The sequence below is a fragment of the Tamandua tetradactyla genome, chromosome 20 (genome assembly GCF_023851605.1).
Source record: "Tamandua tetradactyla isolate mTamTet1 chromosome 20, mTamTet1.pri, whole genome shotgun sequence".
NCBI classification, from domain to species: Eukaryota; Metazoa; Chordata; class Mammalia; order Pilosa; family Myrmecophagidae; genus Tamandua; species Tamandua tetradactyla.
Window position 1 is genome coordinate 18,673,957 of NC_135346.1, and position 24,169 is coordinate 18,698,125.

A 24,169-nucleotide genomic window follows, 5' to 3' on the forward strand; every position below is an offset into this window, starting at 1 on the left:
CCCCTCACAGCCAGGTGGGCAAGGCACCAGCCCGGTGCCTGAGGTGGGCACCGTGTTTTATGCACTCCCCTTTGACAGATAAGGAAACAGTTAGTGACTTCCCAAGGTCATGCTGCTACCGGGTGACGAAGAACTGGGCCTGAGTCAGGCGTTTCCAACGCCTAAGCCCAGACCCTTCCACGCGGCCTGTTACTGGGAGCCCTGGGCTGGACATCCAGAGTGTCACTGGGGGCTCTCAGGGTCTCATCACCCAATCGCTCACCCAACTACCCCCCAGGGACCTCCACCCACATCCCCCAGCCACAGTGTGGTGCCCAGTATGCCCTAAGGAACAGGCACAGAGCAGACAGAAATGACCTTCATGCCTCCATTTAATGACCCATCCAGCTCTTCCCAGAGGATCCCATGCCCTAGGAGACAGTCTTCCCTTCTGCCTGGTGGCCCCTGTAGAGTCGCACTCAAGCGGGCGCCCCTCCGCCTCGCCAGCAGCACCCCAGTGCAGTCTGGTGTTGGCGGGGCAGCCTCATCTCAGCTCCTGCAGCAAGCTGTTGATGGAGCCCAGCAGCTCCCGGAAATAGCCCTCGTCCTCGCCATCTTGGAGTTCCAGGGCCGCAAGCGCCTGGTACTCGGCCTGCAGACTGGCCAGTGTCCCGCTGAGCTGGAGGTTCTGACGGTAGTGGTCCCTGCAGGTGACCAGGAAGGCACCCAGCGTCTGTAGCACCTTCTCGCGGGCGTCGTGCTCAGGCAGGGCCAGGAGGCGGGCCGTGATCTCGCACCAGCCCTGTTCCCGTAGGCCTGGCAGGAGATGCACTTGACGATACTGCTGCAGCTTCTCAGGGGATGTCTCCTGAGTCAGCACAGCCTCTTCCTCAGCAAACATCTGCCATCCACAGAGTGGACCCCAGACAGGGAGGGTGGTTGGGGGGGAGAACAGAGAGAGAGCCATCAGCTCGCCCAAAGTTTTCTGCTCTACAGATAGAAAGGCATGTGACTGACCAGCACGTTGCCACCCACTCTTTCCATCCCCTTGGGCCTCAAAGGATCTACATGGCAGAAGCTAACGGGGTTCATGGCTCCACACATGCTCACCCACCCATCTGTATGTCCATCCATTTGTCTGTCCATCCATCCATTCATCAAAAACAACTGAGCACTGTGCCAGGTGATGGAGAAACCAAGATGAAGACATGATTGCTGCCTTCTAGGCGCTCAGCTTCTAGCAGGACCACACAAATGGTCTGAGTGATTATCCGACAGCATGGGAACTTTACTCCAACTGTGTGGTATAAGGACGGACAGTCTTGGTCCAATTCCTGCTTTCACCACTGACTAGCTGAGTGAGCCTGGACTGGTCACTTAACCTTCCTAAGAGCCAAAGTCATCATCTCTTAGCTGGGGATAACAGAACCCCTCCAGGAATGCCGGGAGGACTTGATGAGATAAGACTATGCATCCAGTGGGCCCATCTTCTCCATAAATGCCACCACAAGAGCAAGAACGATTACATTATACACCCTCGACAAACGCTGGCTGCAGCATCGCCATCGTCATCGTCACTGTCACGGTCATCACTGTGACCTCTGCAAACGCCTCCCTCAGAGGAGGGCATGACTGTTGCTCCTAGGTGGTGGGGACTGGAGGGAGGGTTTTAATTCCCCGAGTCTTAAGGGGTAAATGGGGAGGTGCCCAAAGGCGCAAGGGTGGAGGCTCAGTCCATACACAAGGAGAACCACAATGATAGGCCTGGCCCGCCTCATGCTGAAGGATCAGCGGGTTGTTGTGGCCAGTGGAACAAGGCACCTAAGGGCCAGGCTGGAGCCAGACACACAGGGCCCTGGGTGCCCCTCCAAGGAGGGTGGTCTTTGTGCCAAGGGCCTGGGGAGGTGAGGAAGGTTTGGACAGGGGAGTTGCGTGCTTGACCTCTATCTGTAAAGGGCCAGCTCCAAACAGCATGCTGTGGTGGGAACCAATTCTTCCTGGCTGCCGTGGGCAGGAAAGGAAAGACCTCAAGCTTGACAAGTAATCAGCTTCTTTCAAATATCAAAGAGGCTATACAGACATTAGGCATGGGAGGTGCCCCCCACCAGCTGTACTAAATGCACCTGTGGGAAGAAAGGAGGCAGAATTCCTGCCTTAATCCCAGGAGAGAATGAGATCTGCAGAACACCAAGAGGCAAGAGGAGAGCCCAGTAAGAGATCAAGGCCCACCTGAGCTTAGGGCCTTAGGGCTGACTGCAGCTGGCAGATGAAGCAGGAGAGAGGCAGGGTCCACATCCTGGGACAGGAAAGGCTGAAGGGGACCCCGTGTTCCCTTCCCTACCTTACCTCCAAGTTCTGCTAGCTCCACCCCAAAATCCTGATCTTCCCAGCCCTGTCTGTGTACCCTTTGTCCCTCCCTTACAGGACAATTGCAGCCCATGGCCTCCTGGACCCACCCTGCCTACCCCTGCACACCACGACTTAGCCTTTCTGATGATGAAGATGAAATCATTTCCAAGTGACTTCAAGGTTCACCAGGATCCAACCACATCCCTCAGACACCACACACACAGCTCCTGCCACATTCTCTCTCTCCCAAGGCCTCAGCACATGCCGTTCCCACTTCTAGGTGTGCCCCATACCCCACCCTCAGTCCACAGTTAACTCCTACTCCTCAAGTCTCAGGGACATGGGACCCACTTTCCTGGCCCCGTAGAAGTCAGGGCCCTTGGCACAGGCCTGGCCTTCCTGCTCAGGAGTAAGCTTCTGATGAGGGTCTGCCAGACAGTGCCAGGAAGGTAGGGGCCACAACAGCCTCCCCAGTGTCGAGCACAGCAGCTGGCAGGGCAGATGCCCAGGGAAGCTTGTAGGTGGCAGGCCAGCAGGTGGGGTCTCCCGGGTGGCCTGCCAGATCCACAGAGCCACAGGGGGGCAGGTGCCTACCCACAGCTCAGCAGCCTACCTCACAGGGCCCACAGGTGGTGGGGGTGCAGTCTCCCAGTGGAGGCCCTGCTGTAGACCAAGGGCCTGGCAGCCCACAGGAGGGGTGAGCAGGACCCAGCAACCTGAGAGGTGGGTGCACACTCTCCTCATGGAATTCTTCAGTTCAGCTGCCATGTCCCCATGCCAACAACAGCCTTACATGTGTACTACCCCAGAGGGCACCCCAACTTGCCTCTATGTGCAAACAGCTCTGATCTTGCCCCAACTGTAGCTTGTTCTTTGTTCTTTCTTAGGAAAACTGCAAGAACAGAGAAATCTCAGCTGCCTCGGCCATGGAACATGGTCTGACATCTGCCCTTAGCCTCCGGCTGAAACTCATCCACTGCCCCCCACCTGAAGTAGCGTGGCCGTCTCTGTACTGTCAGGAGCAGCAGGCTCCTAAGGCAGCTGGTGGGCAGCCTTGCTGAGCTTGGCAGTAGTGGTGGCACATGGCAGTAGACCAAGGCCACTGTGCCTGTGATGCCAGGGCTGGGGATAGCAAACCCAAGAAGCCACAAGAAAGAAATGAATTTCTCTTGGGAAATGCCAAGCCAACATACATGTCCTTCTCCAGGCTCAATGGCCCACTCCCAGGATGTCAAGTGTGTTCAAGCTTTATTAATTGGATCTGAGCACTACATGGCTGCCTGCTGTTCTAAAAAAGCAAGTTCCTGCAGCTTGGATTTGGGGTGTGGGGGCAGAGAAACACAGAAACAGAGAAGGGTAGAGAGAAAGAGGGAGTAAGTGACAGAGACAACCCTGGCCCTTGGCTCCAGGACAGAAAGGCATGGGGAGGGGAGCACAGAGCAGGGTGGGCAGACCCTCAGCGCCCACTTCACCAGCAGTGGCAGTGCTGCCCAGCCCTGCTCCACCACTCACAGCCTACTGTTCTGTCGAGTATGTGGCCCGAGAGAGGCAATTGAGAGCCCTGCCAAAGCACTCCGCAGCAGCTGAATTAAGAACCCAGGCCTGGCTGGTTTTACTCTTTTCTCCTTAATTAAGATACTTCTCAGTCTTACAAAAACCAATATGGGCTGGGCACCAAGTCTCCTGCCAGGCATCAAGCAATTGAGGGCCCTAGGGTTTGAAGAGCAGCTGAACTGAGCCTCTGCTCAGAGCCAAAGCTCCCAGGAGGCACCTCCAGGCTCTAGAATGGTACACTTAGCACCCTTCCAGCCTGGGTCTCCTTGGGCTCCTGGCTGCTGATGACCTAAAGCCCCTAAGTGACTCCCAGGCTCAGCTGATCCATCCCACCTGCTCCTCACCAGCCCACACTATGCTTCAACCAAGTGGCCATTCATTTCCACAAAGGGTCTGGCCCTGGCTATTACTGGCTTTCAGATCTGCTGCCCCTCCTGCCTGAACACTGTCCTGACTACTGTCCTCTGCCGTCTGGCCTGTCCTCTTCTCCTCACCAGCTACCAGGTTTCAGTTTAGCAATTACTTCCACAGGACATCCTGGGTTAGGAGACCCAAGGAGGACTTTCCACAGCAGCCAGCTGCCCAGCCCAGCGCTGGCCCATTCACTCAGGAACACTCAGAAGGAATACCTTCTGAAGGATGGACGGGTGGATGGACAGACGGGTGGACAGACAGACAGAAAAGACTTGGGAAGGGGCCAGGGTCAAATGGCCAGAAGCAAACAGAAAGCAAAATGAAGTGAGGAAGGGCAAGCCTGGGCACTCACCTTCTCAGTGACCAGGTCATAGAGCAGGGTGACCACACGCACAGCCAGCACCTCCGTGCCCTTCTCCTGCACCAGGCTTCTCAGAACCTGGAGCCCCCCCAGCTTTAGGAACTGCTGCTGGGCATAGGGGAAGTGCCGAAGCAGGGAGCACAGTGCAAACAGGACCTGGGGAGGTGCAGACAGGTGAGGCCCACACAGAGCTAGACACACCCCAAGGCCCTGAAAAGGCGGCTAGAGGTACCCCAACTTCCCCAGTCTCTATGCTTCTTGACCCCAACCAACACCCTCAGGTACAGCTATACCCAGGAACCCAGGAATGTTAGGGCCAGAAGGGACCTCAGACACTTTTAACCTCACCCACTGGTCAAAGAGTGGGTAGAAAGGCCAGGGCAGGAAGCAGGATGTGGGAGCTAAGGCTGCCCAGGGGAGTGACCCCAAGCCCCCAGGACCTCCTGCCCATGCCGCCATGTGGCCTTGGTTGAGCCTGCCTTCTCCCCTTCAGCACCCAACAGAGCACACTCAGGCCCCAGGGGACCACGCGCAGCTCTGAAAAGGGACCCCTCCCTTTTCATGCTCCACAGGCTTGCTGAGAGCTGGGCAGGAGGAAGTGGGGAGAAACACACCTTCTTCTTTGCAGCAAGAGGCTGCTCGGTGGCCAGGATGACCAGCAACTTCTGCAGGGCTCCCCCCTCAATGGCCTCCACCTGGACCTTCGGATTGCTGGAGGAGGAAGCACAGGAAAGTGTGATCTTGCATCTGTTCACAGACCTGGGGGCACTCCACTCCGGCCAGCCAGGGGCCCAGGTGCTTAGGGCAATGACACTATTCCAGCCGTCCCTGGGCCAACAACAAAGGGCAGGAGGGCACTGTCCTACTCCAGAAAAGCTAGAATTACGCTGGGGAACGAAGAAACAAAGACTAACTGATGTGCGCCAGAGCCAGCAGGGTGCCACAGCACAAGGCGCGCAGAGGTCAGAGCCGAGGGTGCCAGGCCAGAACCCCGCCTCCAGCAGCCAGTGCACAGGGCTGCTGCAGGCAGGCAAGTCACCGCTACTGCTCTAAGAGCTTCTGAGGCCAAAGGCCTCTGCAGTGACCCTCCTGTGAGAAGCCTGCCCCGATGCTTCCCAAGCCAGTGTCGGATGCTCCCTCTTTCAGGACTAGGCACATCACACCTGGGGGGCTCTTTCTCCATCCACCACCCTCCTGGATCGAGCACCCAGACAGTACTTAGTAAACATTTGTGGGAGGAGGGGAGGAAGACAGGTTCAGGGCGCCTCTGAATATCCCAGCAGATCTTACAGCAGGATCAAACCATCTGTCTCCCACTAGGCCATCCATTCAGGAGAGCAGCCTCTGCGACACTCCCTGACCTTGTATTCTCAGCGCCTGGCACAGAGCCAGCCTTGTGCGAGGGCTTGCACAATAGGGGATGAGTGGAGAAACACATGCAGACAACCACGAATGTGCCAACAAACAAAGGGGCAACACTGAAGCATTCGAAACACAGAGCTGCTTCCTAAACTCCTTCCCCATTCTCGCTGGAGAAATAGTGATGTGATTAAAACAAACATTTCAGTCCCAGCCTTCAAAATGACAAGGACCTGGAAAGTGAGACCTGCATTGGGGCAGGGTGTCAGGCAGGGGACATGGCTGGGAATCCAAGCAGGGGACCCCTTTTGCTGGTTTCTTGCTTCCAAAGATCGAATTAGCAATCAATTAAGGAGCAAGCGCTGCACACAGACCTGGGGGCCCTCGGCAAGGTCACTTTCCGCACTCTGCTGCCCACTAAAGAGGCCCTAGAGAAGAGCAGACCTGCAAAGGCGGCGGCCACTAGTCAGGGGGCCAGCCCAGGCCAGGGCACAGAAGGCAGTGGCTGCCACACACCCCCAGACATCCCCAGGGCACAGAAGGCAGTGGCTGCCACACACCCCCAGACATCCCCAAGGCACCCAGGTGTCTACCAGCTCTGGCTGCATTTCCTGAGCATGGCCACAAGTTCCTTGGAGACCAAAAAAACCCTACCTGTTCCTCCTGACCCCCAACCTGGGCAGGATGCCCTCACAGCACCCTGGAGAGTAAGGCAAAGACAAATTAGAGGGAATGGGCTCCTGGTCAGAAACCCAGGAAAACGGAGGTAAACAGAGAGATGGCCACTGCTCTGCTGCCCGCAGGCGAGGGCCTGACACACAGCAGGCATTCCACAGATGCTGGCCACATGGAAGAGAGAAGTAACTCATAGCAGTCCTACAAGATGGCCCACATCTTCTATCCCTACCAGGGACCAGCTTCCAGGTTCAGAGCTGACTCAGCTCCCTGAGCCCATTTCCTGCTGTCAGACGGGAGGCTCCCTCATCCCTCTGCATCCTCCTCTCAGCCCGGAAGGAAGTGCAGGGCTGGGGCCTGTCCCACCACAGCCCCATTCCATGCTCAGGAGCAACATGGAGATGCCGACAGCTCCTTTCCAGACAGCCAGGCAGGACGGTACCGACACAGGGGCCACAGAGCTGAGCCTCTCCTCTGCCACCCCGCTTTCAGCATGAGGAAAGCAGCTGCTTCATCCAAGTCTGGGCTAATTAGGGCCATCTTCACCATTGTGTGCCCGAGGAACGCTCACCCAAGACAGACAGGGTCTAGGAAAAGACGACAACCATGCTGGGAACTTCACACAAGCGTCAAGTGCTGCCTCTCAAAAGAAGGTGGGAGGAGAGGCCCGAAGTTGCATCCACCTCGGCAAGCACCACTCAAGGGCCCATAGAATGGAGAAGGCCCTCCAGAGACAGCACACAAGCACTATCCTTGTCTACAGAGCTGCAGAGAATAAGATCCAGAGAGGAGAAAATCACCAGCCAACCCTAGAAGACAAGATCAGAGCACAGGAATGGAGGGTGTGTCCCAGGAGACACTCGTCCCGAGCAGGCCGGGCCTTCAGGCCTCCCGGGGCCACTTGCTAGGGCACCAGACCTGTCACCAACATGAGGATGAGGTGGGCAGGGACAACACAGAGAAGATTTGGACTCTGCCCATCAAAATCTCCCCTGGTAGAAGGGGAGAGAAGACTCAAACTCCTGAGAGAAGCAAAGCACAAGCAACAAGAAATTAATGGGGATAGAAGAAGAGGGTATGCATTAGGGAGGCAAATCCCTGGGATTCTCCAGAGGAAGAATGAGTTGCTGGGGAATAAAGATGCCAAAAGCCTTCTAGAGATGTGGTGAATGGCTTCCTGATACTTCTTAGCCCATGTGAGGTCGCTAAGGAGGTAGAAAAGGTCAGACAGCACTATGCTCCAGGAAAGATCCAGAGGCCAGCTGCCCAGGTAGCTGCTCAGAGAAGCCCCACAAGGCAGGACAGATCCTTGGGGAAGCTCAGCACCTGACCTCTGCCACCCAACACTAAACAAGATGTGATCCATATGTGTGCAACCAACCACATCACAAGATTCTAATTACAGGTTTCAGAGTGAATGAATAGATGGATGGATGAACGAATGAATAAATGTCAATATAACTATAGGTCAGACCAGGTGGCTCTGAACTTAATGTCAGGGGGGTTCAAAGAAAGAAGAGCAAAGACTGGGCTGGATCAGCTGGAGGGCTGTGTGGGAAGGGGAGACAGCAGCAGCCTTGGAAGGCAGGCAGGGACAGCCTGGGGAAAAGCAGGGAGGGCAAGGGCTCAAGGAACAGCATGAGCACATGCACAGAGACAAGGAAACCGCTTTGCAGGAAGCTGCCCTGGGAAGTTGTGCTCGTTTGAAAGGATGTATGTCCCTAGAAAAGACATGTTTAATCCTAATCCCATTTTGAAAGGCAGCCGTTTTTTCTAATCCCTGTTCAGTACCATATGTTGGAAATTTAAATTAGATTATCTCCATGGAGATAATCAAGAGTGGGTATTAAATTGGATTCCAGGTGGGTCTTGATTACTTTACTGGAATCCTATAGAAGAGGAAAAATATTGGATAAAGCCGGAGATTTAGAGAGAGTAGAGAACAACAGAACCATGAAGCAGAGTCCGCCAGCCAGTGACTTTTGGAGATGAAGAAGGAAAACACCTCCCAGGGAACTGGAGAGGAAACCAGCAGATGACGCCGTGTTCGCTATGTGCCCTTCCAGCCGAATGAGAAACCCTGACGGTGTTCACCATATACCTTTCCACTTCAGAGAGAAACCCTGAACTTCCTTGGCCTTCTTGAATCAAGGTATCTTTCCCTGGATGCCTTAGATTGGACATTTCTACAGACTTGCTTTAACTGGGACATTTCTATGGCCTAAAAACTGTTAACTTGCAACTTATTAAACTCCTATTTTTAAAAGTCGTTCTGTTTCTGGTATAATCCACTCCAGCAGCAAGCAAACTAGAACAGGAGTCATGGCAATGAGGCCAAGAGGTACAGTTCTGGGCCAGACACCAGGACAGGTCAGGAGGCCAGGCTGGGCACGGTGCCAAGGAGGTCTGCTGGTTGGGACTGAGGAGGGGCAACACAGGACCAGTCCTTTTCCCCAGCAGACAGGCTGCTCCCTCTTCTCCTTCCTTAGCCCATACCCAGGCAAAGTGGGGAATGAAAACAAGAGCCCCCAAGGTACACAGACACCAGAGAGGGCTGAGTAGAGGGCCATGCCTCAGAACAGCAACCCCTAGGGCAGGAGATGAGCTGGGGGTGGGGTCAACATTCGGTATCAGGCAGAGTCCCCCACCCAGGTCAGCCCAGTATCCCTTCTTCCCTGCCTCCCGGTACTGACACCTCTTTTCTCCCTGCTTTTGAGAAATGACTTTCTCCATTCCTTGGGGTCCCAACCCCAGGCCACAGGAGAGGGTACAAGGCTGGCCCATCAGAGCCTGTCATCACGATGGCCATAGTGAATGGCCCAGGGCTGGCCTACTGGAGCCCTTCCATTATCTACACAAGGAACAGGACAGAGCAGTTCTATTCTGCAGAAAGAAGGAGCTAGCCAGGAGCTATAGCCATGCCAACAGCAGTCGGTCCCATCCTTCCTCAGGCGCATTCCCACCGTATTCCCAAGTAAAGCCCACAAGAGCAGGAGAGTACAGAGCTCACACACAGAGGTAAGCCAGAGGGAGAGTCTGATGACCTTTTTAAGTTGCTGAGGTCACTTTTCTAAGGCAATAGATCCACTTTTTCACCTGCAACAGAGAGTCCTGAAGGAGCTGGCTGCATAGAGCAGGATCATGGGCCACATGTGGGTCTGTGGGAGAGCGTGGCCTCGGCGGCCCTGGACCTGCCCCTGGGCTGGCCCATCTCAGCACCAGCTAAAAGGAGGGCACCAGCCTCCAGGGTCTCCTGGCTTCAGGGCTCCTCAGACATGCTGTCCTAAGACACGCTCCTGCACTCTGGACTGTTAGTGCTGCCCAGCAGGAACTGAAGAAACACGGAGGGGGAAGGGTGGGGAAATCAGGCGGAGGCCATGGAACCAGGAGCTTCCTGAGGCCTGCTTGGCACCCCTGCAGGGCAGACACCAACCTGCTCGGAAAAACCAGACCCTCTTGCTAAGCAAGCTCAGCTGTGGGCTCTCGATGTTCATCACTGTGTGCATTTGGGGGAAATGACCAAAACGGCTCAGAGTTTTGGTCATTTCCCCCAAATGCACACAGTGATGAGCCAAGGGAGGGTGGGAGGCTGCATGGTGGGAAGCCTGTGAACAATGGCTGCTGACCTTGAGCCAGTCCCTTCATGGTAGTCCCTGTACTTGTGGGGCAGGCAGGGCTAAAAACACCTGGTGATAAGGTTAGAATGCTGATGAATGCCCAAATGCTGGCTAATGGGTTACGGCTGAAAGATTATAATTATAGTGGGTTTGCTATAGAAAGAGGCCAGACCATATCCTTCAGAACACAAGTTTATTCGGCCAGCTGCCTAGAGCACACGTATGCTGGCCCCATTCCTTCCTGACTGATAGACTCCAGGCCAGGGCTGCAGCCCACACCCAGAGAGGCCAGTCATGCTGGCTGGTAGATGGGGGTCCTGACAGTTTGGGGATTAGAGTAGGCTAAAAGGGCAGGGGCTTGGTTTGCCTCTTAGTGACCTCAGGGGACTGGTGTGCTCAAAGTCAACAGAAGGATATTATGGGTGTAGCTCGTCTCCGAGGTGATAGATGAGGATAAACCTTGCTCAGGGCTGAGCCGGCTGGACTGAATAAATACCATTAGCACTTGGATTACTGGGATATTCACAATCAGCAGGCAAGTCAGCTGTCTGGGTGGAGAGGGACAGCAGCAGCTGCTACTCTGTAAATGTTGTGGGGTAGGGGAGAGATTGCAGAAATGGAAGTGATTGCATTTGCAAAAACCAAACAGTTTGGGTCAGGGTGACAGCGATGTGGGCAATCTGCCAAAGGTTAAAGGGCAGACTTTAGCTAACTGAGGCTGAGCAAGTGTCTGGGGTGGGGCTGGGGGATAGAAAGTGGGTAGGATATGGTGCAGCTGATCTCAGGGTGAACAGTCAAGCCTGACCAGAGACCTCACAAGAATGCTGCCTGCTACAGACCCAGGAGCTGCCCTTCTTCATCCCTGGCACCCAGGATCGGCTATATAATTTGTGAGGTCCACTGCAAAATGAAAGTGTGGGTCCCCTTGTTCAAAAATTATTAGGAATTTCAAGACAGCAAGAGCAGAGCATTAGACCAAGCATGGGGCTCTTGTGAGTATGGGTTGTGTGGCCATAAGGCCAGCCTTGCTGGCACTAAGGATGTGTGCAAGGCATCTGGGGGTGCACAGAGGCCCTGCTCAGGGGTGAATCAGAACAACAAGGGCTGAGGAGGGAACCTGAATCAATAGAAAAGGAGAGAAACTGGAAAAGTCAGAAGATTGAGATGGAAAATAAGGATTAGGTTGACCAGTTAGATGGGGACAAGGAAACACTAATGTGAACCCCCAGAAGCAGAGTCTGGGTCATCCAGATGTCCACTCCAGACCGAGACTGAGGCTTGTTCATGGGACAATCAAGACTCTCACGTGAGTCTTCACAGTATTTCTAAATAGGACAATTTCTTTTATCATTCTCTTAACAGAGAAAGGAGAAAACTCTGCCATAGTTATTCTGAAATGCCCCAAAAAGATGCTGTGCAAGTGGGGGAGAGATCTCGAGGCATCTGGGGTCAGGCCACATATTCACGATCCTGTCTGAATACAGGTGTGAGTGCATGCTGACCCAACCTTGCCCAGAGAGAGAGTTCTTCCCTGGAGGCCCCTTTTTGTCTGTGCCTGGTGTGTGGCCTTTCTTACAAGTGATCCTAAAACAGGAAGTTTCACTAGGGACCTACATTAGCCGGCTATCTCAGGATTAATGGGGTTAGGTAATCAATCAATCACTGAAGATATGGACAATTACCAATCTGAATAAATAGGAAATAGGTTCACCAGAAAATACATGCTACATGCAACTCACCTGATGAAGGTGAAGACCCCAAGAGAAACAAAACATCCAGCCTATACCATGGCCACAACTACATGCCTATGATGGGAATCACACAGGGCCCCTCAGAAATTCCATCTGGATACCCAGCGAGAGGTGAGTCTCACCTGACCCACTCATGTACAGTCCCCAAGCAGAAGCCAATGAAGTCAGCAAATGTGGGAAGCCCACAATTTACCGCGATGACAGTGCTCACAAGCAGGTCTCTGGGACCACTTTCAGCCACCCAGGGTGACAATCCACCTACTTATGGGGAGAGGAGAGGAGTCTCAGAGAGAGGGGCAGCAAGGATTTTCCTGGATGACATCTGGTGGCTCTCTAACAGCTCTGCATCACAATCACCCAGGTGACAGTTCATCACAATCACCCAGGTGACTTTTTTTTTTTAATCATTTCAGACTGGGCACTTAAAAAAAATTACAGAAAAATACTTAGACAGAAAAATAACACAGAAAAGTTGCAAGGATATTAAAAGAACTCCCATTGTGATTCATCAATTGTTATCATTTTACCCCCTTTGCCTTTTCATTTTCTCTCTCTCTCTCTCTCTCTATATATATATATATAAGCACACATTCTCTTCTCTGAAACATTTGAGAGTAAGTTACAAATGTGACATTCCTTTACCACAATATATTTCATAAGAACATAGCCAGAGCACAACCATCAAAATCAGGAAACTAACACTGATGCAATTATCTATAGATATTCAGATTTTGTCAACTGTCCCAATAATATCCTTTTCAGAAAATAGTTCTTAATGAAATTATTCAGAAATAATACATGGACCTTGGGCACACCTAGTAGCCTGTCTCTTGAGTCTCCTTTAATCTGAAATACTTCCGTTCTTAGTCTGTCTTTGTCTTTCATGACTGACATTTTTGAGGAGTGCAGGTCAGTTGCATAGTAGAATGCCCCTCAGTTTGGATTCTTGTTTGCCCATGAAAAGACTGAGGTTATTTATTTTAGCAGGAATACTGCAAAAGTGATATTGTGATATTGTGAGCCTCTCAGGGTGCCTCTGAGGAGGCACACATGTTGCTTAGTTCCACAACTAATCACGTTCACTTGATTACCGGGTGATGGTGTTATCTGCCAGATTTCTCCACTGTAAAGATACTATCTGTCCCTTTGAAATTAATAAACATTTTGCAAAGGGATACTCTGGCACTATAAAGACAGTCTATTTCTCATCAAACTTTCACCTGCTGGTTCCAGATTCACTGACTATTCTTGCTTAAATTATTACTATGATGTTTGTAAAATGATGCTGTTCTAACTCCATCATTGCATCTATATTTATTTGTTGGCACTCTACACGAAAAGAGATTTTTTTCCTTCTTTCTTGGATTCATTCATTCATTCACTTATATCAGTATAGATTCTTGGATTCTTTCTGAATCTATGGCCATCTCTAGCATAATTTATTTTGATGCTCAAATTATCCCTGATTAACTGCCAGAGAATTTTCATGCTGGCTCCTGTGTATTTGTGATGTTTTCATCATTCTCTGAGTACCTCCTTACTTTCTGGTACAAGATGTTCAAGTACAAGAGCTTGTACTTTTCCCACCTCAGCCTTGGAATCAGCTATTTTTCCAAGGAGCACCTGGAACACTTTATAAGAATAGTGATTCTAAGTCTAACTCTACACATACAGAATCAGAATCTCAGAGGATGGGGTTCAAAAATCTAATTTTTCATACATTTCCACATGATTCTTATCAGGAGTATGGAACTCTTCTGAGGATGAGAATTCGAGATGACCCAACCCAATGCCCAACTTTTTATCCACTACAACATTCCTGACCACCAACTGCCCAATAATTGAAACTAGAACAGTAAGGAGCTTACTATCAAACAAAGAGCTTTATGCTAATTTTAAACTACTCCAACTATCAAAAAAAAAAAAAATCTTCTGACACGATGAAACTTAAACTCACTGGTCCCTAGTCAAAGTAGTAAGGATCAGCCTGATTCTGCTATGACAGGTCAGCTCTTCTGAAGCTTAGGAGCAGCCACATGGAACCCATACAGAGCTCTCCTCTCGTCTGGTATTATGGGATCCTGCACTTATTCATATGACTCTTTTAACTTGTACTTTCCTGACAACTGTCTATGGGACATAGATCCATGTACTTTCCCTACAGAGGTATTACCTAAACCTATCCCCTAGGGCTCCAGTTTGGACAACCCCATCAAAGTCCACAGGCCTAGCCACCTCTGTCCAGGCTGCTGTGCTCTACATGCCATTGGTCACTTTTAGGCTTTGGGTGGTAGCATCACAAAATTCATTCACACTGGGCCTGCTGATGTCAAACCCCTGGAAGTCGTTCACATGTTCCTCTGATGAACCCTGAGTTCCCAAGCATGGTTCTGAACTCTAGCACAGGACTTCATATAAAAATGTCAACTTGCTACCTGGGTTCTTCACCCTAGCTTGTCACTATTTTTTTGGATTCTTCTTTCTGTCATGTATCTAACATGTTGGTTTTCCCTTCTAGATCTGTGTCACCTGTCCCCCATGTCTTTAGATAAGAACTAGAATGCAGATTGAACAGGACAGTGAATGACATGGAGCACTTCGGCACATCATGACAGTGAGGCCTCTGTTAACAACAAACCTTCCAAAATGAGGGAAAGTTTAAAATATTCACAGATAAACAGAAACTGAGGAAGTTAATCAACAAAAGTCCTTCTTTACAAGGATTACTAAAGAGAGTACTGCAAGTTGAAAGGAAAAGAAAGGAGAGTGGCTCTGAATAGAGTGAAGAAATTAACACCTTCGGTAAAGGTAACTAAAAGGGTAAATGCAAAACCCAATAGCACTGTATCTTCAGCATACAACTCTGCTCCTTAATTGCTAGAAGAGTCAGAACACAATTGAAAAAGAAAAAGGCACATTTCCTGATAATGGACATGCAAAACTAAAAGAGGTTAAGTAGGACAAAAACAACATGAAGAGGGGAAACAGAGGAATACTGGAGCAGAGAATGTGTATCTTACCAAAGTTGGCATCTTTTCAACTTAGTAGGTTAAAGATGTAGGTTGTATAATAAAAACCCTAGAATAGCCACAAAGAAAGCATTAAAAAAAAATACAGAAACAGAAATGAGAAAGGGATCAGTCAGACACATCATAATAGATCAACTATATGGAAAAGGGGGTTGCAATAAAGAAAAAGGCAGGAAAAAAAGGATATGACATATAAAAACCATAGGACAAAATGGCCAAAGTAAGAACTGCCTTTTCAGTAATAACACTGAATGTTAATGGATTAAATTTCCCAATCAAAATACAGATTGGCAAAATGGATTAAAAAAAATCGTGATCCATTATAGGTTGTTTACAAGAGACTCACCTTAGACCCAAAGATACAAATAGGTTGAAAGTAAAGAATAGAAAAAGATATCTATGCAAATAGTAACCCAAAATGAGCTGGGATACCATACTAATATGAGCCAAAATAGACTTTAAGTCAAAAACTGTTATAATAGACAAAGAAGAACACAATATAGCCACCAAGCCACCAAGAAGAAACAACAATCATGAACATTTACACATTTAACCACAGTGCCCCAAAAAACATGAGACAAACACTGGCAAAATCAAAGGGAGAGATGATGCCTCTAAATAATAGCTGGATACTTCAATACACCACACTCATTAATAGACAGGACATCTAGATCAATAATAGAACAGAGAACTTAAATCCTACAAGGCAACAATAAAAAGACAAACAACCCAATTAAAAAATAGACAACAGATGTGAATGGATATGTCTCAAAAAATATATATATACAAGTGGCTAAAAAGCACATGAAAAGGTGCTCAACATCATTAGCTATTAGGGAAATCCAAATCAAAACCACGAGGTACCATTTCACACTCAGAATGGCGGTTATTATGAAAAAGAAAGAAAATAACATATTAATCAGCCATAAAAAGGAATAAAGCCTTGATACATGCAACAATATAAACGAGCCTTGAAGATATCATACTCAGTGAAAATAAGTCAGACACAAAAGGACAAATATTGTGAGGTCTGTATGATCTCACGGACTTGAAACAATTAGAATAAATGAGCTCAGAGAGTTAGAATCTCGAATACAGCTAATGAGGGGATGGAGTGGGGACAGAAAATTGGAGGTTAAGGTTTATAATGTACAGGTTCCTTATTTGGAAGAATGGAAATGTTTTGATAATGAATAATGGTGATGTAGCACAATATTGTGAATGTAATTAACAGCACTGAATTATATATGAGAATGTGGTTAAAAGGGGAAATTTTAAGTCATATATGTTACTAGAATAAAAATTTAAAACATAGGATTTTATAACACAGTGAACCCTATTGTAAATGATGGACTATGGTTAATAGTACAAGTATAAAAACATTTTTTTCATGAATTATAACAAATGCACCAAAGTAATACAAGGTGTTAATAATAGGGTGGTATGGGAAAAATACATCTAATGTAAGCTATGGACTATGGTTAATAGTACAATTTTAATATTCTTTCATCATTTGTAACAAAGGTACTACACTAATGCAAAGTGCAAAGAATGAGGACATATGGGAACACTGTTTTTAATATGATTTTTCTGTAAACCTACAACTTCTTTAATTTAAAATAATGTTTTTTGTATGCTGTGTGGCAGGATCACATTTCATTATTTTTCTATGTGAGTATCCCATTATTGCAGTACCATTTGTTGAATTTTTGTTTGTTTTTCATTTGTTTGTTTTTGGGGGAAGTGCATGAACCGGTAAAAGAACCCAAGTCTCCCACACGGCAAAATAAATTTTTAAAAAGAGAAATCAGAAAAAAAATATTGGAGGAAAGAAAGGAGGGAAGGGAAAAAGAGAAGGAAGGGAAAATTAGGCTAGTTTGGAAAGATGTGTTCTGAGGGGACCTAGGCTAACTCTAAGAGATCCCCTCTTCTTTTTTGAAATGCTCACAAATCATGCGATTCAAAAACTTGCCAGGTCATTTTGAAAACTCATCATGTCTTCATATCCCTTTCTTAACCCCCACAATGCCACAAAGGTTCACACACTCACAGGGTCACGATGATGCCCCTAAGTTTCATTTGACATTTGATTCTGCAGACCCTAACTAATTAGGAGAAGCCAGCTGCTCTTTTACTTCCTCCTCACACTCTTGGGCTCAAATTCCTCTTACCTACTTTTGTTTCATTCTCTCCAGCAGGAAAGCCATTCTCCTTGAAAGAAAAGGTAGAGGAAAAATAGAAATAGTAGAGAGGCAGGCATGCCCTCTCTATTATCGGCTACACTGAATCTTCTGACTGAAGTTAGGCCTAAAGGCTTCCCTCTCTCTGCACATTAGTGGCTTCTCTACTCATTCTTAGTTATAGGCCCCTTTTCATCCCTTAGATAAAATCACAACTCTTACTGCTCCCCATGCCGCCATGTCGGTCTCTTTAGGCATCTGCTTTCTCATTCCTTGCAACAATCACTGGTGACTCTGTTAAGCACATTTCAGTTCTCAGATTGTAAGCCATACTTCCTTTAAAACTTCCTGCCCAGAGGTCACATCTACTTTTTCCTGGACCTTCTGAAATCTTCTATCTCAGCAATTCAGTCAGAGAGTTTTGCAAACGCAGTCACTTTCTGCTAAGTTTCCAACATTTCACTTCACCAAACAAACCCTTCTCTCAGTGAGCCCCTTTTCTTTATGGCCTCCTTAACTTTCTTGGTGAGGAAACTGTCAGAAAAGTAAGTTAGGAACTAAAGCAAGTCAAGAATTTATGAGATTCCTGTTTGTTGCAGGAGATTTCTAGCTGCCCAGATACATAAAGACCATACAGTGCCAAACCTGCTTGCTTCCGCACCAGTTTCACAATCTCAGAAAGGCTCTTCCACAATGAGAGTGAACAGATGACTTCTTTTTTTTTTTGTAGGCCAATGATCTGGACTTTTTTTTCACCAACAAATCCCGAACTTAGTAAGCAAACTAGTGAGTAAGAGCAGTCTTGGGTTCAAGTCCTAGTTCTAGTGTTTTCCAGCTGTGTGACTCGGATACATTACTAAACCTCTTTGGACCTCAGTGTATTCATCTGTAAAATGGGGATAAATAAAATTTTTCTCATGGGATTATTGTGGGGATGAAATGCAATAATACATATAAAGAGATTAGCATGGTTCCTGGCAAATACCTAAGCATTTTAAACAATAGTTGCTTTATTATATTACACTATTTAACAAACATTATTTTTTCTTTTTGGCTAAAAAAGACAGAATGCCTGGGTTTTCAGGGTGCTCAGAAGGTGGTTCCTTCTCTCCACCTCTAGCAGGTCCATCCCATGCAGCCAGAATCTAGCCCAGAGGGAGGAATGGTCCTATCCTTTGTTCTAGAAGAGTGGGGGGCATGGCTCAGCCCAGGCCAGCCAGGTGGGGAGTTCAGAAAGGGGGGTGAGGAGTCCTCAGGCCACCCCACAACACAGGGGAAAGCAACTCTCAGACAATCACAGTAGAAACAATAATATGCCCACTCGCAGCAACCTAACAGAACTTGTTTTACCAAAGGCCTCTGCTGTAGATTCTCTTACAACCATCTGTCCTGTGGTGGGGGACAAAGAAGAACTGACCACCTCCCACTGAGTAGCCCTACATTTTCACTCTCAGCTCCTCTGGCTGGATAGACAAAGATAGTACAGAAAGAATTCACGGGGGAGAAATGTAATTAACAAGGTAGAGGGAGAGACTGGGAGGAAGGATCAAAGAAGCTAATTAGAACTGGCTAAAGGGAGATCATAGGGTAGGAACATGGAAGAGAGAGGGCTAAGGAGAAGCTATCCGTGACCTATAATTATCCAAAGAATGTCTCCAAGTAATTGTCTCAGCCAATCTGAGGAAGGTTAAAATTTAAGCTAAAACATACAGGAAATTTATCACACAAGTGAGATTTATCAAGTCTATCAGAGAACACAGAGAGGGTGTTGTTTTAGGTTACGCATACCAGCTGGTGGTATAACTAGCCCACAGGGGCCAGTGGCTGGAGAGCACAGTAGGCTGGAGGGACCACCAGCCAATCCTTTGCTCCAAGTGACACACCTTCAAACAGGAACATTGTGGCTCAGGAAGGAGCTTCCTTACTCACACTTACCTTGCCTTCAAGAGTTCTAAGGCGGCGCTGGGAAATCAATTGTCTCCTCACATCATCCTCCTTATTCCCTCAGTCAAAGCCAATGGAATTCAGCAGGGCCTATTTTGCTTTTGCCACACAACTGTCAGAATGTTTTTGAGTGAGCCATCTCTCAATAGCCAAAGAAAAGGCAATGATCGTGGGATGGTCTACAGCTGAAAATGACAACACTGAAATGCCTCATTTGCAGGATTTGGAAGTCATATAGACTACAGATCTCTGCTGTGTAACATACATAACAAATCCCCCCAAATATCCTTTGTTTGCTGAGGTTTTTGCTCAGATATTTAAGCTTTGTTTTGCTCAGATATTTAAGGTTTCTGACAGTTTAAATATGGTGAACAATATGGTGAACCATCCAAATATTTTGCATTATTGGTATTTGGAACGATCTTTGTGAACAATTAGTTCTAGTTCTGAGAGGCATGTGTGACACCACGGCAGCCTGGTTTCCATGGGGGCAGGTTAACATGGCCTTCTTGGACAACTCCATTTCCTGTGGATGGGCTCACAACTCCAGCTAGCACAGTGTTCCTGCCCCTAGCCACTAGTGTAACAGAAGAGAAAACTGGGTGGAGTGGCTTTGCTGACTCCCCAGCCAGGCTCAGTATTTGCTCAGACAGGATTTTCTTCCAGGTTGAGATGGAGACAGAGCTTCCCCTGATGCAGGGACAAAAGTAGGAGGCCCAACCTTGCCCATGGCCCTTTGGCCTAACCAGATACTGGAATGGGGCCTAAAAGCAAAGCAAAGGCCTCTTAAGTATCTTTTAAAAATGGAGAAAGGCCCCAATTACTTATAGCTTCTGGAGGCAGAATGATGGATAGTTTTATTGGTGAACATGCTATTTGTCTGAGGCTCTTTGTCCAGTCAACTGGTCGACAAATTCTGATTGGGCCCAAAGTTCATGGGTCCTGAGTTAAGCATCTTGAGGCCAGAGAAAAGAATGAAAATAGCTCCTGCCCCTATTAGATGAAACTAAAAGCCAACAGATATATTCAGAGAGGTACTCTATTAGACAAGCCACTGTGTGAGAGGAGAGAGTTCAATATTAAGTACAGCGTGGAAATTGGGTGGTGAGACCAGGAGGGCTTCCTGAAAGAACGACTTTGGCAAGATCAAAAGTCATTACAATGGGAAGAGAAAGGCTAAAATTCTCTATATATTACCTAACCGAAGCCACATAAAAATCCACAGAATCACCTTCAATAGACTCATTTTAACTCTTTTTCTGATTAATCATAAAGGCCTTCTGTTGGAATCATTCTAATGCCAAAGAAAAAGTTACACTCATAGAATAGTTAATGTCAAAATTTAAATGGTTTGTTTAAGATTCAGCAATTGTTGCTGAATCAAATACAAAATCTCTATGGCTTTGAACAGCAAGGGAAACAAAAGGCTTGACGATTTAGTGCTCATTAAAGCCTGTCTGGCTGAATTTTAGATTGCAACTTAAAAGGAAAACATTAAAACAATTCAAGTGTGAACTGACATATGCACAGCAGTTCCCAGCTGCCTGCAAATGGGGCAAGGACACAGCCTGGACTGCAGTCTGCTCCTGCCATGGCTGAGGGTGGCACCTGGGTGCAGACCTCAACTCAGACCCCAGCCTAGGGAATCGGGGCAGGGTCTGAGGTGAGCAGAACTAGGGGCAAAGCAGAACTGGTACCCCCAGGGGTTGAGGGTGGACTTCAGAACTGTGTAGAGAGCTCATCTTTCCTGCTGGAAGGGTGGTGGTGGTAGGGGCTGGAGGATGGTCACTCCTGCCAGCTGGGAGGTGAGGAAGCTTCTTTCACCCCCTCCGCTTTTCTGGCCTTGCTTGCCAGAAACTTCTGGGAGGCCACATGGAACTCCTGCCTCAGTGAATCTGAATACAGGTCTGGTGATCCCCAAAGCCCTCAAGTCTGGTCTTAGAAATAGTTCTTGGCAACAAGTTGTGGGGTGCTGAGCAAAACATTTGCCTCAATTCTCTTATCTATTAAAGTGCTTAAAACGTTACCATTTGGGATTTATCTTTTCGATTATCTGTTGGGAGTTTCAGGCATGTGTACATACGGCCCAACTTGGGATACTTTTTTGTCCAAACTGGGACACTTTCAAAGGTGAAAGGCACAGTATTAATTATTGCACTGGGACAAGAAGCATGAATGGAACATATGGTCACCCTCTGTATAAGGATTTGTGTTAGGGTCTGTGGAAGATACAAAGATGAATAAGGTATTTTAATCATCGTGTAGACCCTGAATGCTGAGCTGAGGGGCAGGGGATCTTAGGATGGGAGCAAGGCTAGGAATCCATGGAAAGAAGAGGTATCAAAGAGGGAAATATCATGATTGAGTCCAAAGACAGCCAAGTAGTGGTAAAGACCAGGGGCTCTGGAGCCAGACAGGTCTGAGTCTGAATCCTGGGCTTCTTTTTTTCAAGACCTGAAGAAAGCTCATTGACTTGTCTACACCCAAGCTCCTTGTCTGTAAAATAAGAGTTAACTCATCATGTCATTGTGAGGATTAAAAAAAGGTATCAGATGCAACAGTGCCTGGCATGCTGCCAGTATTTGATGAATTCGATATTATTAGCATTATCAAGACTGGCCTAGAACTCAAAATCCCATTTATTTCTACAAAGGCCAAGGAGTCAGTAAGTGTTTCAAAGACAGGAAGAGAGAAAAACACCAACAGGGTAGACTTAGTCTCTCCTCCCTCCAAACTATCTCCTGAAGGCCACTCCAGGGCTGAGCCACAGAAGAATTTTGATGGCAGGAGATCTTAGGTGAGTAGACCAGATGACTCTGGGGACTTGCTTTTCTAGAGGCTCTTCTCTAAGACTTCACAGCTTGAGCCAGCCTGCAGGCTATAGCTCTAATTCTTAGAGACACCTATCTGCCTTCCTCTGCCCCATTTCCTACACCGCTCTGGGTGGACCATGAACAGAAGCATCTTGCCAGAGTGACTGAGCCCCATCCTGCTGAGTTCCAGATCACGCTGTCTGGTGAAAGGCGATATACTCTTCCGGGCCAATTTCACACAGAAATACAAAAATAAGGTAAGCCCCCCCATGGAGGCTAAGAGCATAGACTCAAAAATGCTACCACTTAAGAGCTCTTAAATACTTTGGAAATATTAATTCATGTACTCCTCAGGACATCTCTATGAGGTAGATACAATTATTAACTCCATTTTACTAATCAAGAAACTGAGTCACAGACAGCTAGGCAATTCTGACGAAAGTTAACAAAGCTAATAAGTGGCAGAGTCACGAAAGCTTTACAATGGGAGTTAGGAGACTTGGATTCCACTAGGGATACCACAAATTACCAGTTAAGTGGCCAGGAAGGCAGGAAGGAGCCTGTTTTAGTTTGCCAATGCTGCCGGAATGCAATATACCAGAAATGGGCTGGCTTTTATAAAGGGTATTTATAAACTTACAAGTTTATAGTTCCGAGGCCATAAAAATGTCCAAACTAAGGCCATCCAGAGAAAGATACCTTTTCTCTGAAGAAAGGCTGAATGGTGACCAAGATTCCCTGTCAGCTGGGAAGGCACATGGCTGGCGTCTGAGGTTCTTGTTCCCAGTTCATTGCTTTGTGCTTCTTATTCCAGTGGTTCTTGCTCCCAGTTCATTGCTTTGTGCTTCTTATTCCAGTGGCTTACACTCCAAGTTCTGGGGCCCTCACTTATCTTCTCTATATTGGCTCTATCCAGGTTCAGGCTTGCTTAGCATCTCATGGGAAGGCACATGGTAACCTGTGCTGGCACTCCAAGCATCTCTAAATGTCTGTGTCTGAGCTTTCTCCCAAATGTTTCCCCTTTTAAAGAACTCTAGTAAATGAAGTAAAAGCTACCTTGAATGGCCAGGGTCACATCTCCACGTATCAAAAGGTCACATTTCTATGGAAGCAACCTAATCAAGCGGTCCCACCCTATAATATTGGGTCAGAATCAAAAGAACATGGCTGCCCCCACAAGATTGGATTAGGATTAAAAGAACATGACTTTTCTGGGGCATGTAACAGTTTCAAACCAGTACAGAACTGTTCTAGTTTGCTAGCTGCCAGAATGCAATATACCAGAAATGGAATGGCTTTTTAAAAGGGGAATTTAGTAAGTTGCTAGTTTATAGTTTTAAGGCCGAGAAAATGTCCCAATTAAAACAAGTCTATAGAAATGTCCAGTCAAAGGCATCCAGATAAAGATGCCTTGGTTCAAGAAGGCCGATGAAGTTCAGGCTTTTTCTCTCAAGTGAGAAGGCACATGGCGAACATAGTCAGGGTTTGTCTCTCGGCTAGAAGGGCATATGGCGAGCACAGTGTCATCTGCTAGCTTTCTCTACTGGCTTCCTATTTCATGAAGCTTCCCTGGGAGGCGTTTTCCTTCTTCATCTCCAAAGCGTTGGCTAGTGGACTCTCTGCTTTGTGGTGCTGCAGCATCCTCTGCTCTCTCTGAATCTCTAGCTTTCTCTAAAATGTTTCCTCTTTTATAAGATTCCCGTAAACTAATCAAGACCCACCTGAGTGGGTGGAGACACATCTCCACCTAATCCAGTTTAACAACCACTTTTGATTGAGTCACATCTGTAAGGAGATGATCTAATTACAGATTCAAACATACAGTACTGAATAGGGATTAGAAGAAATAGCTGCCTTTACAAATGGGATTAGGATTAAAACGTGGCTTTTCTAGGGTACATACATCCTTTCAAACCAGCACAAGAACTCCTAAAGTATTTGAATTTTACTATGATTATTTTTCAACAAGCTACACCAATGGATCTGCTGCTCTGACGATCAAATGAGATAGGTCAAATGAAATCACAATGTCACTACCAAAGCCTCCATCACAGACTTTCAGTGAGCTGGGAAGTGGTCTTGGATCCAGTATAGATAAAAAAGAGCCTGGTTCCCTTCTATTCTCTCCTCCTTAGGCCCCTAGA

General features: G+C 47.6%; 1 protein-coding gene across 7 annotated transcripts in view; it reads right to left on the reverse strand.

The window, feature by feature from the left end:
* Nucleotides 1–353: 353 nt before the first annotated feature.
* Nucleotides 354–24,169, reverse strand: part of SIL1 (SIL1 nucleotide exchange factor) — a 397,180-nt gene continuing 373,364 nt past the window's right edge. For all 7 annotated transcript variants that reach the window (XM_077138607.1, XM_077138608.1, XM_077138602.1 and 4 more), the window contains 3 exons: nucleotides 5,272–5,368; nucleotides 4,649–4,813; nucleotides 354–880 (listed from right to left, as the gene is read on the reverse strand). In XM_077138607.1, the coding sequence (XP_076994722.1) occupies nucleotides 524–880; nucleotides 4,649–4,813; nucleotides 5,272–5,368 (619 nt within the window). In that variant the 3' untranslated portion in view covers nucleotides 354–523. The remainder of the gene's footprint in view (nucleotides 881–4,648; nucleotides 4,814–5,271; nucleotides 5,369–24,169) is intronic.